At 37.7% G+C, this 15,661-nt stretch overlaps 1 protein-coding gene across 1 annotated transcript in view; it reads left to right on the top strand.

Annotated features, from left to right (window-relative positions):
• The first annotated feature begins 5,397 nt into the window (after positions 1–5,397).
• The window catches only part of LOC149075038 (uncharacterized), an 89,370-nt gene continuing 79,106 nt past the window's right edge, over positions 5,398–15,661 (top strand). The window contains exon 1 of the mRNA XM_089246053.1: positions 5,398–5,572. Within this exon, the coding sequence (XP_089102179.1) occupies positions 5,561–5,572 (12 nt within the window). The 5' untranslated portion in view covers positions 5,398–5,560. The remainder of the gene's footprint in view (positions 5,573–15,661) is intronic.

Here is a 15,661-nt window from a genome sequence, read left to right on the forward strand (position 1 = left end):
GCCAACTCTAGTTCCTTCAGATTTTTAGCGTTCTTCAATATCGAAAACAAGTCCACTCCATTGAAATTGACGAAGTAAGCACGGAACTCCACCATGTCTTTGAATTCGTTGTGATCTTGCAGCACTTTCGAAAGGGCTATGTCGGTGCAGTGGATGCTCATTTTTCGCAGTTTTGGGCACCCGGTCATCAGTTCATTGATGGTAAGCTGAGGTCGGACTAGAAAATGATCTGGGAGGGGAGTGTGATCATCTTCCTCCCTGAGTGCGACAAGAGAAAAATGCAGTTCTTCTAGCGAGTGGCAGTGATGAGCAATCGTCGAAAAAAGAAGCACGTCATCACGGAGAAAAATGTTGCTGAGGGTCAAGGTTTTCAAGTTCCGTCCACGGACACCCAGAAACGGAACAAGTAGATCTCCTGACATCAGTTCCCCAGCAAGCTTCGTTATTATCATCATCAGTTTCAGTTTCTCGATATTGGGACAGTGTTCAGTCAGTGTCTGCATCAAATCCTTGGATACACAGTTAGCAAAGAGCTGCAGGTCTTTGAGGTTAGGACAGTAATGGATCACCTGGGAGACTCGGCTTCCATTGATACAGTCTTCTGGAAGCTTTGCTTTGCACACGAAGACTATCAACGCTGGCTCACGAGAATCTGTTCCTCCCTCGCCTCTTGAACCCGCAGTAGTCTTCAAGTAATTGATCACTCGAACGGGCGATAACAGTCCTCGCTCACCCAGCTGCACTATTTCGTCGTACTTCCATTCGGTCTCCAAAACCTTTTCCCAAATCGAAGGAGTCGCATAAAAGGCGTTCCACGCCTTGCAGACCAACGGGATGTTCTTCACGAACTTTCGGTATCCCTCCGAATCGACGTAGAGGGAGAAGATGTGCACCAACAGCTCCGGAGGCAAATCGTGGATGTAATTTTTCTTCTCCTGCTCTATACGAAAACCTTTCAAAAGAGGAATCTTGATTTTGAATCTACTCAAGCACATTATCAAGAAGTATGTTTATTTTCAGCACTTTACAGAATATATATTTCAAAATGTTTGAATGACTAGTATGTAGCCGAACTTAATCCAGAAGTACGTTAGTAAATGATCTATTTGGGGAATGGTGAATTGGAGGCATCAATTTTGAGAAGAATGTGGACGGGTCTTTACATCAGCTAATATGCGAGCTGATCTCCCCATTAAAAAGTCTCGCCACAGAGAGCAACAGGCCTACAACGATTAATTATTCAATCATTAGACTTCACTCATAGTTAGAAAAACTGGTGGAAGATGGCAGCACTACACATAACAAGCATTACACAGAAACAAAGTTCACACCAGGTTTCACTACACGTACACGCACATTCCCGCATGAACAAATTCGTTAGAGGTTCCGCAAAGGAATATGGACGAGGTGTATGTCTGGGTTTAGTAGTAGTAGTAGCGCTGCCATTGTGGGGGGCCATGCCAAGAGGTATGTATATGTACAATATACATATAACACCAGTGCTTCCAACACAGAGGGTCGGGGTACCCGGGGGGATTGCACGTATACCTTCATGGGGTAGTTAAAAGTTTTCATTTCCAAGGGCCCTTGATGGATCTCATTGTTTTCTTGCTGCTTTAACGTTGAAAATTTTGCGATAGTGGAAGCCCAAAATATATCCAGCCTGGGGCCCCATAAAATTTGCGAATTCGGTCACGGGTAGGTGCGTGGGTGGGCCTAGATTTTATTCGTTGGTAAAATGAATACAAATGAAAAATTTTCATGGAACTCGCAGCGGGTGATGACCGACAAGCTTCCAAGTCGGGGGCACCATGTTTACAGGTTTCATTGTGGGGGCCCTGGATGAATCTCATTCTTTTCTGTTGTAGAATGTGCAACAGCGGAAGCCCTAGATAAAGCCAGTGTGGGGGGTCCCACTAAAAGTATGCGAATTGGTGTCCCGGGCCCTGGATTTTAATCGTTGGTGAAACGAATACAAATCAAAATTTTTCATGGCACTCGCAGCGGGTGATGACCGACAAGCTTCCAAGTCGGAGGCCTCATGTTTACAGGTTTCATTTTGGGGGCCCTGGATGAATCTCATTCTTTTTTGTTGTTTAACATTATACAATTTGCAACAGCGGAAGACCGAGATAAATCCAGTCTGGATTCCCCACTAAAATCTGCGTATTGTGTCTCCGCTACTGGATGTGGGGCCCTGGATTTTATTCGTTGTAAAATTGATAAAAATGAAAAAAAAATTGTGGCTCCTCACAGGGGGTGTCCAACAAGCTTCCAGATCAGGGCCCCATGGAAATGTTGACAGGTTCTAATTCGGGGGCCCCTGGATGTATCTCATTGATTTTTGTTGTTTAACATTGTAAAATTTGCAACACATCGGTAGCCCGAGATATATCCAGTCTGGGAGCCCCACTAAAATTCTGCGAATTGAATCTGGGGAGCCCCATGGGGAAGTTTTCTGGGGGTACTTGATGAATCTCATTTGTTTTTTGTCGCTTTATTATTGTAAAATTCGCTTCTTCTGTAAGCTGGTGCTTTCACACGTTCCTTTCCATAGCACGCTGATGAAGTGAGACGAAATAAACAAGATATGTTGTTATGTTGTGAAGAGAATTGGAGGGTTGGCCGCCAAAGGCCAAAAGTAGATATATACAAATATATATATATATACATACATTGAGTACATGTGCTTTGCCCCCCCCCCCCCCGGAAAAAGTTGAAATGACGGCCCTGGACACTTAAGCGATCTGTGACACATTTAAAGATCCCTTGAGTGACATGTGACGTTGTTTTAAAGCACTTAAGTGGCCCCCAGTGCGGTTCTACATCATTCAAGTTACCCTTGGCACATTCTCAGATTACTTAAGTGATCCGCGGTATATAATTACGGATCATTTGAGTGATGCGTGGCACAGTTCCAGAGCACTTAAGCGCCCCGGACACATTTCCAGATCACTTGGATCCGCGAAACATTTAAAGATCACTAAAGTGGCTTGTGTAGGGCACTTATCAATGGGGGGGGGGGATGTTACTTCAAACGCCCACAATCTATCGAAAGGTTTTTCTCGTTTTTGGCGCACCAAGTAAGATGCCATTAAAAATATTTCATATTGTCATAAAGGGTGGTTGAGGACGTAAGCATTATCCAACCCCCCCCCCCCGTCATCGAAAGTCAGCAAATCGGAAACCCCCCATCGATGCTGACGTAATACTTGAATGGCCCCCTTATGTGTAGTGCTGCCATCTGCCTTCCAATTTTCTAACTATGAGTGAAGTGTCAATCCCCCTTCCGAATTAATTCCTGGGGGGGGGGGGGAAAGATTGGTTTAATCCTTTCACGTACAGGCTTATAGAAACTAATTTAGACGATCTATATTTGAAGCATCGTCCAGAAATCTTAAAAACTGGTTACCTTATTGATATATTAAAAAGAGAAGCGGGAAAAGAAAAGAAGTGCAGTATATTCTGTAATTTTTTTTTATAAAAAATAAATCCGCCACGCGGAAGAATAAATGCTCAAGAGCTCCTTAAAAAAAGGCGATAAAAAGGAAAAAATGAGCAATTAACTGTCGAAACATTCCTATCATCCACAAATGATCAGCATAAGTAGTAGGGTGAGTCGAAAAAAAATGAATTTTTTATTTTCGAATCCCTATAGTGCGGAAAATTTGCCTCCTTTAATAATAAGAAAAACTACGTAAAAAATATTAAAATCGGTTGATATCTTCCGGTTGCGCATCGTACCTGAAGTTTATGGAAATCGATGATACTGAACATATTTCTTGGATTTTTTTAAATTACTTAAAATTCCACGATCGACACGCGAAAGTTTGTTCTGCGCGATGCGCGACCAGAAGATATCAACCGATTTTAAAATTTTTCACGACGTTTTTCTTATTATTAAATCAGGCAACTTTTCCTCACAATAGGGATTCGAAAATAAAAAATTCATTTTTTCATGGACCACAGGGAAGAAAAGACGCGGTGTGCTCCAGTAAGTCCAATAAAAGAGGCAACAAGCCCACACAATATAACAGCAAAAGAGGCCGAGAGCCCATGATCCGCTCATACAACACAGGAAAAGGAAAAAGAGGCTAAAATCCCACTTGCTGCGCAAAAATCAGGCCAAGAGCCCACAGCTAGCCCTACATTACCATTTTCTTATTATTTATTTATTAATTTATTATTATTTTGTTATTATTCATTATTATTATTTCCTTATTGTTTATTATTATTATTTTTCCTATTATTTTTTATTATTATTTTCTCTCTTTCTAGTTTTCTTCTTTCATCTCGTCCTGTTCCCTCGCTTATTTCTCTCGTCTGTTAGCTATAGTTTTTCCAGCACGACCACCATCTTATACCGCTGGTGCAACAGAGCCTAGTCTTGCTCGGTTCGTTTAGTTTAGTGCACAGGGCCGCAACTACATACTTTGTCAGATACGCAAGCACGCATTCTGGCACTACTAACAACGGGGGAACCAGATCCGCCTACTTCCCTCTAGTTCCACCTCTGCCAGCACTCACCATCTAAAGGAGCACATTTGCGGCAAGTTTGACATACGTATGTCTTAAATCATGGCGAACTTAATCCTCGAATGCAATTTGTACAGGGTGTTCAATTGGTTTCAATCAATTGCTCGCGAGAACGAAATCTGAGACGACATTAAGCACTCTGAGCAGGCCCGTAGCCAGAAATTTTGTTCGTGGGGGGGGCCACTTTCATTTCGGGGGTGGACCAAAGTGATACAATAATAAATTTGATAATCTTTTTCCTCTTTTTCTCACATTTCGAGGGGGGGTGAACTAGACCCCCTAAGTGCCCCCCCCCCCCCACTACGGCCTTGACTATGAGCGCTTCAGGGGAGCACCGTGATGCTTGCGAGCAACAGGTTGAAGATGCTTGCACTAGCGTGTTGTTGATTATGGGTTCGAACCAAAATTTTGTGTTTGTATCACTCCCCTTTTTTGTTATTTTATTGGATTTGCAACGTCTTCGGTTGAGTTTGCCATCTATCGTTCACGAACGAAAACTAGAAGGAAAGTTTTTTTTTTTTTTTTTTGCTCCCGCAGTGAGAGAGAGAGAGAGAAGTATATATTTTTCTCTCCCGACTATTCTCCCTCAGCTAAAGGGGAATTATATTTTCAACAATCAAAAACGCAAAATCAGTCCTCACTAAAACATTTTTATTATTTGCTACTAGATGACGCTACATGGTACTGAATCATATTGATAAAAGAGACGAAATTTAAAAGTTTTGCTGTTATAGTTTCTTCAATATAATTTTTTTAAAAGCTCAAAATCATATTTTCAACATGAAGTTTCGAAACATTTTTCGTGGGTTGATTTCACACATTCGTGGGTGTAAAGGTGGAATCACGCGTGAGCAACATGCTGAAAATAGTAAGACGCCCGCGTGATAATGTACATATAAACACCTTTTTTCCCACTCATCACATTTTTTAGTCATTGTTTAATTGTTGCTCCTTGAGTTCTCTCATTTCAAGAGAAATTCAAGTTTTTGTATGTGTGCTTATAAAAAGGGCTTCGTAAACAAAAATGAGTCGCCAAGTAATAGATTTTTCTTTATATACTTCGTAAATTTAAATATTTGCTATATATAAATTGCTGCCATGTTGCATAATGTTGTGCAATTATACTCTATCATTATAAATGGTGTCTTTATTTCAAATGTGTTTTTTCCACGCATTGAAACTAACCTTGAAAAGTCATTTCATTTTCAGTGGTTTTTTTTTATAATTTTAATGATTAATGAATTGAATGATTTATTTTAGTAGATGTGTGTGCGTTCATCGATGATGGAAGACCTTTTAAAAAAAAACTTCCCAAGCCTCTTTATTCTCCTCCGAGACATTGAGAGAAGAGTGTGCAATGGACCGAGGAATCGTTGATTGTGATCGTGTCAAAATATATGATATTGATTGTGTTTTGTAAATGTTTATTACAGTAGAATCTCGATTATCTGTGGTGAAAGACGCTTATAGAATAGCTGTATCAATAATCACTTCTTAACAGTTATCGTATAATCCCTTTTTTTTTTTAGCAAATTTTTTGGGGATTTCCTTTCTATCTTGGCGCTTTTCTTCCTGATCAATGATTGGCCATTTTCTTCTGTTGGATATTTTCTAGCTGCTGTCATGGTTGAGTGTTCATAGTGACACTCGGATCATGAGGACCTAGGTTCGAACCTCACAGGTGGTGGACACTGAAGTTTGTTTTTTGCAGTTCCCAACTTCAAGGTGCAAATACAAGCTGTTCTCCCTGTTGAAAAGTGGCGAGAGACAGACAGACAGACGTGACCGCTGACTGCCTAGAGAGACCATCTTGGGATAGTTTGCGCTCTTTTCCAAAGGGATGAACGGTCTCGGAGAGAGTCTGGCCACAGAGAGAGAGACAGGCCTATAATAGTACAATTATTACACTTCTGAAACATAAATGGAAGCACTGAAAATATATCAGACATATTATACGCACTCACTTCTTCGATCACCCACTTATATTTCTTCATGAGATGGAACTGCAAGCCACAAGGGGGGTCTAGCATGTTTTTTAATCCTGATCCCTTATTTACTCCAAAAAATTTTTTTTGTTATTGTTTTTGCATTTGTTTTCATCATTTTTTTCATTTTAACAGTCAGTATTATTCCTTTGTAGCGATATGCTTTTGAGTGTCTTTCTTGTTAAAAAACAGACCCCCATTTCACTATTAGTGTTTTCTCATCATGCTTTTGAGTGTTTTTACTTACCAAAAGGGGAAAAAAATCACCAATTGGGATTATACTATAGTTGTTTTGTGGCAGCTGTAGTATAATCCCTCCCTTCTTTGGCAATTTCCTTTCTAGGATGTTCGTGATTTTCCTTCGGTTTGTAGGTTTGCCATTTCCTTCCCTATATGCTGCAAGCTATGTGTTTTGTGATTAAGATTCTATAAAGGAGGTCGGCATCTAATGGTGATTTCTGATTGTGCCAAGATTCTAACCATTCATTTTCTCGTCAGATTTGAGAATAATGCATGAAAAATATTTATATTAACACTCAATTACATTGGGCGAGTTTATTAGCTATTTTGCGGCAAGTGAACTGGTTTCAACTAGTGCAGCAAATTTCAATTACACAGGGATATAAAGTAAAATCGCTCATTAGATGAGCGAGCAACTCTTTTGCTTTTTCTTTTTGTATATTGTTGTCTTTCTGTTTTGTTGCGAGCCAAAGAAAGAAGAAAAAAGTAGCCACACCCATATATTGCACCCAAAAGATAACAAAAATGGCGGCAAGTAGTGAGAAAATTAAGCCTACCCTTCAACTTTTCTCGCTTTAGCAGAGTGATTGGCGAGTTTACGTGATAATGCTATTACACATAACGACTTTGGTAGCAGCGAGTAGCTAGTAAACTCGCCCAATGTAATTGAGTATTTATATGAAAAAATGTGAAATTTACCGAGCCATGGATACGTTGTAATAACAAGTTATAATGCAAGACAACTGTGACAATGAGAGCTGGAAATGCCGGTAAAATGATAAGAGTAATAACTTGTCTTGAAAACATTCTGGTTGACAATGGAAGTATTTGATGGAGCCAAATCGCCAAGGTACACTATCAGGAATGGGGGGCGGGGGAGAGAACCCTGCTCTCTTGGCTAGTACTTTGCTTACTGAATTGTATCAGTAATTATTTTTATTTCTTAGGGGTGGGGCAAATTGTTTGACATGACAGCTATATAGTGTAATCCAGGGCTTCTCAAACTGTGCGCCTCTAACCTCTGTCAAGACGCCATGGGGGGCGGTGATCCTGACAAAGGCTTTTTGCAAAAATTCTTTATTAAACAGCTTTCTGGAGAGCTCGCACATAAGCATTCAATAGGTAGAAGGGGCGCTGCGGTTTGAAAAAGTTTGAGAACCTCTGGTATAATCCTTTTCATTCTTTGCTGATTTTCTCGGTAGACAGCACTTTTTTCTTTCTGGATAGTTATTTCCCTGTTTTGGCAGCTTTTTTGTCGACTATTACCTTTTGCTTGTAGGTTTGGCATTTCTTTTCCAATGTGCTGCAAGCAGTGTGTTTTGTGCAAGCATCTTAAGGTGAAAGCACTCAAGGGGGGGGGGCCACTGATTACAAAAAGTCTTTTGTTGCTGCACGGTATTGTATTTAAATTATCTAAGTTTATTTTTGTTCTATTTTTCCACATTTCGCTGGCAGTATATTATCTTATATTTTTCTTTGTCGGAATATTATTTTTTTAATTGGAATACCTCCTCGTCTTTGCTCAGGTTGTACATTTTATAGTTCTATCGTATTAGTCATTATACTTTTTCAGTGTTTAGAACCCAGGCAGTTCTAGGTCCGATCCCGTATTCGGTCTGGAATGCTGTTAAATTTTCATTCCTGAGCCCTTATGTAGAAAGGATATTATGTGTGTTTGGTTTTTGCTCAAGCAAAAGATTGTACACCCCTGATAAAAGCGCCATTTTCATAAATGGTATTATCTCGCTACATTTTGCAAATGGGAAAATTATCCCCATACACAAAAGGGGGAAAAGGTTTTCGAGGGAATGTTGCCTGGCAAAAAACTTCAGGAAAAGAAAATTTTTGCTGCGAGTTCTCTCAGTTTCGCTGTATCATGACCAATCTGTTAGCTGGTTAAATCACCCTCCGATAATCGAGGTGCAATTGTAGTAATTTATTAAGTGTGAACGACCAAGTTTTTTCAAATGTTTATTTTGAGTTCCTGATCACCTTAAAGTATAGTCGAACCCAGATATAGTGCCAGAAATTTTCTGTTTAAAAAAATCTTCTATTTTGGGATTTCAGATGGTTCAACCGCGGTTTTACATACACCCAGGGCCATAACTAGACTGGGGCAACCGGGACCCCGAGCCAAATAGTGTCCCCAGAAAACTTTACACTTGTTTTGCATAATAATAACCCTTTCAAGAGGGGCACCAAGGAAAATGTCTGTCCTTGGTCCCGAGAATGCACGCTATGGCCCTGATACACCCAAACTCATAATACAGTGACACAGCTTATTAGAATCATGGATACTGTTATCATTCTGGTATTGATATCACTTTGGCTAAGTGCGGAACAGGCCTATATTATAACATGGGGAAAAAATTTGTTTACAGCCTAGTTATCGAGACTTTGGTTTATGTTATCAATTTTTGTTTGCATTGAAATAAAATTCTTCCCATATTTTAGAGCTATAGTAAAACTAGACTCATTTCCCCCCCCCCCCATAAGTTATCCTTATCAACTCGCAAGACTGTTGAAGATTAGTAGGCTCACTGATTGAGAAATTTTTTTGTACTCTACAATCCCATAATTACCATGATTAAGCATAATAGTTTGTCATGATCCATTTAGGCCCGTGTATAGTACTTCTTTTGCAATGGCTTTCCTATAGTGAAGGAATGGGTAAGGCAGGGCTTGACAGATCCCAGGTTGGCATGGTGACTGGAAATTTCAGGCACGTGTATCATTTTTTTAATATCTTATTGCTGAATTAGAATCTGAGGATAACACAAAGTTTTCTAAATATGTAAAGAGTCAAACTTGGTTAATTCGAAGTCTGAACTCACTGAAAAAAGTTCGAATGACTACAAATTGTAACTTAATCATCAACATTTACATAGGATAGTAGTTACCAGTGGGATAATAATTATCAATAGGATAGTAATGTAGCGGCCAAATCATAGATGATGCCCTGTGATGCCACTTTTCACGTTGTAGTATTTTTAACCTTGCAAAGTTTGTAACCTGGCAACGGATTGTCAGAGATTTGGACATTTTTTCTTGTGATTGTGTGTCATGATAGATGTTGCGTGTGTGTGTAAATGAATATTTGTTCATGTTTTTAAATGTAACTTGCATCTCCTCATTGCCATCACCTTTTAATAGTTATTAATTATGAAACTTTCCCAAGTTCTAATGATTTATAATATTATAAACAATTGATCTTAGCTGCCACATTATTCCACTGTTCTGGAATCGGCATGGATTCAGAGTTTCTTGACCATGTTCAAAGCCTGATTTACGGAAACAGTTCATGATTATCCATTATAAAACTGTTTCCCAAATTTTGCCATTACCATTCTCATGCTATCGAGGAAATACACTTTCACTAACATATTGCAATTTTTATTTTCTGGTACTTTTGGTACTCATAATGATGAAAAAAGATTCAGATTTTAAATGTTGCGTCTTGATCTATAGGTTGAAAAGCATAATCAGTATTAGGTGTTACAGTCTCAGCTGTATATTCCAGCGTTAAAATGGGCATTAAATTATCAAAAAAGTATAGAGGAAAAAACTGAATTGTTTAAAACTGTTATTATTCTCTAAAAATTTGTTGTCCAACAAATTGATCTGGAAAATCAAAGTGTGGGTTTCTTGTAGAATGTTTTCAAACTAAATTCGCTCATACAAAAATCATGATATTTTTTCCTTCCAACTTTGAATTATCCAAAAAATTCAAAAAGAGTTCGAATTAAACGAAAAATTTGAATATTAAATTGAACAGAAAGCTCAAGCAGAGTTCGTAAAAGTTTGAATTAACCAAGTTCTACTAGTGTGTCTACCAGCATGAAAAGGGGGTTCTAAATTCCTTAAGATTCAGGAGGGGAAAAATCATTTTACGCTGTTTTTTTTCTCGGGAAAAGTTTTTTGCGCTCAAGAAATTTTTCTGATATTTATTTTTTCAATTTGTCAAGCCCTGGTGTAAGGTGGAACAACAGTATTCCTTCTTCAGTTTATTTCAACTGACCACATCCACTGTTCCTTGGCTGGAAGACTTTCATAAGGGGAATCTAGAACGTACCATACATTATGAAAGTATCACAGCTCGTCATGCACATTAGACAGTTTCCTTTGTAACTCTTCACAATTTTTTAATTAATAAAAAGGATTTTAGCTCGTAAAGGGGAAAAAATCCCGTTTTAGAACAAAAGGGGTTAAAAAGCTGATTTAACATTCTGAAACTTATTATGTGGGAAGGAAAAACAAATTTTTCCTGTTGCCATTCATCCTGTTCAACCAAACAGGGCATATGGTCATCGTGCTTTTACTACCAAGATTTTTCTCTCGGATGTATTTATCAGTTGCTTATTATTATCATGAACCCCTATGTGATCACATTAAGTGACATGCACTGTAGTAGGCCTATCAAAAATGTTTTAAAACAAATAATCAGGCGATCAATCAGGGTTCGACTATAAATATGTGTTTGGTTCTGTGTATGAAATTTATATTTTGTTAAAAAGTTTGTGCATGTGGAAGATATTTTTGTGTATTTGTTTCGCATCAACATTTCTATTTCTGGTTTATCCGATTTTTTTTTCAGTTTGCCCTCAGAAATGCCAAGTATTAAAATTATGCGATGAAAAATTCTGAACTTTTTATGTATTTGAAAAATTGCTCATAAAAACATTCTATGAAACAAACTATAAATAACCTGATGAATTGTCTAATCATTGTCGAAGAGTGTCTACCGCCAACTCTGCTGACAGATTTATGTGCCACGTTATAGAGAAGCTGAAAGAAGATGAAGAAACTTCTAACCAGCTATTCATGGCAGCTAAGTTTCAATTATTCATTAATGAATCGTGAAGAGAGGCTGTGTTTTTCATTAATGTAGTATGGACATGAAACACACTCTACTAACTAATGACTTTTTTTTTACTGGGAGATCAAAATTGCTTGGAGATGATAGAAAATTCGGGCTTGAATGTAGTAAAATGTAATTCAGCAGCTGTATTTAGTGTTAAATGTTTTCCTTTACTCCATAGAATGCTGGTGGAGAGGCTACGGGATTTGGAAAAAAAAAAAAACTGCTTTAAATGAGATTTATTATGCTTAAATATATGTGTCATGTGTTACCATCCATGATGTTGAAGTTATTTGTGTTATTAAGTGACCGATCATTTTTTGTTTTTGACACTTCACACTAACGTGAGTGGCAGGTATTAAACTTTCTGGTGCTAGCTGTTATTTGACTTTCGGGTGCTAGCTGTTATTTGACTTTCGAAACATAAACCTCAGCTCGACGGGGGGGGGGGGGGGGAGAGTTTGATAACTATGATTTAGACCAGTTGCAAAAAAAGACAGTGCAGCCAAGCAGGAAAAAGTTTTGCATATGGACTCTTGTAAACTTCGCTTTTTCACGAGATTTGCTCCATTTAAGAAATATTTGAAACATCTGAGGGGGGGGGACTATGTTCAATTATGTTTGAAGGAATAATTTGAATAAAGTTTATTAAGTTAAAAAAATTTAGAAGCATCAAAATTTCTTTACAGTGTGTAAGTAATCTATTGATAGTGGTTTTTATTATATAAATGCTTGTGCTGTACAGTAAACGTCATGTGATGAGAATCTTACTATAACGAGTGATTGTCAAAGACATAATATTGAAAATACAAAAAAATATCCAGTTATAACGAGTTGAAAATTGGAAAGCTTCTGCTATATCGTCAAAAAAAATTAGAGAAGCCAGTTTTTTTTTCTATTTTTCAAAGATTGAACTGGGTTTAACCACATACTTATCATGTATGCTTCTTGTAAACATTAGTCTGAGGTACTTTTAATTAATAAAGACTAGTCACAGAAAAATATCATTTCGCACCTAGTCTATTTTTGTTTTTCACTATACACGCACCATAGACTTCGTCTCTCCAAGTGACTGTCAGAGTGTGTTTGACCAGAACTTGAAGTATGAAGTCATTTCCAAACAGCTGAACAAATCCTGCTAAAAACTTGTGATTAGGGGAAATGTGTTAATGAATCTGTATAGCCATTGAAGTTAGCAGTGATGTGATATCTGAGAATTTTTATTGGTTGGCTGAATCACTTTATAGTATGAAATTCTAAGGAAAATTGCTAAGAGAATCGCCAACAATCAGTTTCACAACCAGAGTTCTGCTCACTTGTGGATGAAATGATCAAAAAGACGTTTTAATGCAGATAAAGCAATCATTTTTAACAATGTATAGTAAAAGTCCATTATTCACGGAAAGATTCCCAATCATGAGGCAAATTGGTGTTGTAACAGACTTCTCGTTATGAGCGAACATCCATTTTTTTTTGCTTAGGTTATAAAATTGGTGATTTATCTGCATTAAAACCTTTTTCAGATCATTCTATTGTAATATTAGCAAATGAACAGAACTTGTGTCATTTTGATTTTTTGGTCTCACAGCTGTTGATTCTGACATTTTTGCATTGAATTTTGTGTCATCAAAGCAATTTAGTCAACCAACTTTCAAGTTCTCAAAGTAAAAAGTTACAAGGTCTCAATTGGCTTCATGGACTCAGGACTTGGCTTCATGGACTCGTCAACATTTTTCTACTGATCTAAGAAAAACTTTTAACACAATTTTTTCAGTAGTTTAGAACGACGTTTAACTGTAGGTTCTGTTTACGTGGTCTCTTAGTCACTGGGAAAGACAAAAATCAAATAAAATCGTCACATATCCCATGCGTATGGTGAGGAAGCCCAAAAATAGGATGGGTGATTTAAAAGTTTCACTTTTCTATTTCTGTGCCTATTTTTTGTTAGAATTGTGGAGCATGAACTAGGGTAAGAGTCATCGTGTTTAATTCTTGGAGGGAGAAAAGGAAAAACTGATATTTTTTTGAGAAATTTTTTGTACATAATTGAGAATTCTTCCTAAGTTTTCAACTTGCTGTAATCAGATAGGCCCTATTTTTTGTATCTTTAGTTGTTTGACAATCACTTACAAATAATATTCTATAGTGAGATTCTCATTATAACCAGACCTTTTCTGTACAACCTGAAAACAAAAAAATAAAATAAAAATACATTTGCTTGTAACAAAAAGTCTCTAATGATGACAATTTTCATCGTGATTGTGAGCTCTTGCTATAACAGGCATATGCTGTATTTGTGTGTTCAAGTGCCATACTTTTGCTGTGATTGAAACGGTTCCCAGTGACCCCTGGAAAGTCAGGGAAATGAAAAATGGTCTTAGAAAAGGTAAAATTTTTTATCAAAGTCGGGAAAGTGACTGGAAAGAAAAACTTAGAAAATCTTAATGTTCCAAATATTTTTATTCTTTCTTCGGAAGTTATGGTCAGGAAAAGTCAGAAATTTTCTAGTTTTTAGGTCAAGGGGGAAACATTGAGAAAAAATTGTTTTTATCTGAAAAATTTGTAAGCTGAGGTATCACTGTATCATGTCTGGAAAAATTCTTCAGTTAGAGAAGTGTAATTCATGCCCACTTTCACCTTATTGCAGTAGGATTCTATTTTCAGTTTCGTATTTTCCCTTTGCTAGAAATTTACTCTGACATAATAACCTCTTTCACGGAGGCGATATACTCCATAATAAAATGTAATCAGTAAATTTGTAATTTATGCAAAAAAAAAAATATGATTTTTAAAAATCATTTTGATGACCACAAATATTTGGCCAAATACTGAACTGAGTATTTGATGAAAGGGCTGAATACTAATAGCGTAACCGAATATTTGTCCCATCTCTAGTTTAAAGACCATTGTTATAAATATTACATCAAACTGTTAGACATTTTTAATGTATAAATATATATATATATATATATACAGGGTGTCCCATCAAGACTGCCTAAACTCTGCACACAGCCAGATTCCTCACTTCAACTACTTAAAAAAATGCCCAAAGAACTGTACCTGTACGACCCATAATTTTCAAGAAAAATTTGAAAGTATCTGCATTTATCAGTATCTGCAACACATTTTTTAGCGTGGTCAAAACAAGTGTAATAACCCGTGTTAACAATCTTCTTTCTCCTGTATCATATCGCCGCAGAATGGGAAGTGCCTAAAGGGGAAAGAACACTGAGCTATGATCGAAGTTTCTGTATAGCTCAATGGGAAAGAATAGTAGAGCTCTCCTCCATGGAAGGCTCCGGTGAACCTTGACCATATGACCTGTACTGCAGGGTTTTAAGCTGGATAAAAGATTCCTTTCGTAAAAATCCGCCCCATCTTCCCCGCTCATGCTGCTTCGAACCCCTCCCTCTCCTCCCATATTTCCTCGGTACCCCCTTTAGGCTACTCCCCCCGAGCAACCCTTCCGTCTACACAACCTCCAAATTAAAAAATACCTTCCAGTTGGGAACTATTAACACTCGCAGCCTGAAAAATAAAACTGATTTTCTAGAATCATTCTTACTCATCCATAATCCCCATTTTCTTGGTGTTACAGAGTCATGGCTAAATAATACAATCTCTAATTCCGAAATTTTGCCACCCGATTACAATGCTTTTCGAAAGGATAGAAACTCTCGGGGGGGGGGGGGGTGGTCTTACTTATTTTCAAAAAATCTATCCCTTTAACTGAAATTCTATTAGATTCCGAACTTGAAATTGTTGGAGCCGAATGGCTTCAACCCAACTGTCCCCCACTTGCCATCTTTTCTGTCTATTTCCCTCCCTCTCCTGATTTCCACCTTTTTGAACAACTGGAAATTATTCTTGAAAAATTTTATAACACACATTCTATTCTTATCTCCGGAGACTGGAATCTTCCCGGCATTGACTGGAAAAATATGGAATCCCTGTCCGGCAATCACGGAATTAATAACAAAGTCCTAGATATCTTCCTTAAATTTAACTTGGTCCAATCCATTTTTGAACCCACAAGAACTAC

The sequence above is a fragment of the Pholcus phalangioides genome, unplaced genomic scaffold (assembly GCF_987345545.1).
Source record: "Pholcus phalangioides strain wild (caught in Gottingen) unplaced genomic scaffold, Ppha-v1.0 ptg000016l_1, whole genome shotgun sequence".
NCBI classification, from domain to species: Eukaryota; Metazoa; Arthropoda; class Arachnida; order Araneae; family Pholcidae; genus Pholcus; species Pholcus phalangioides.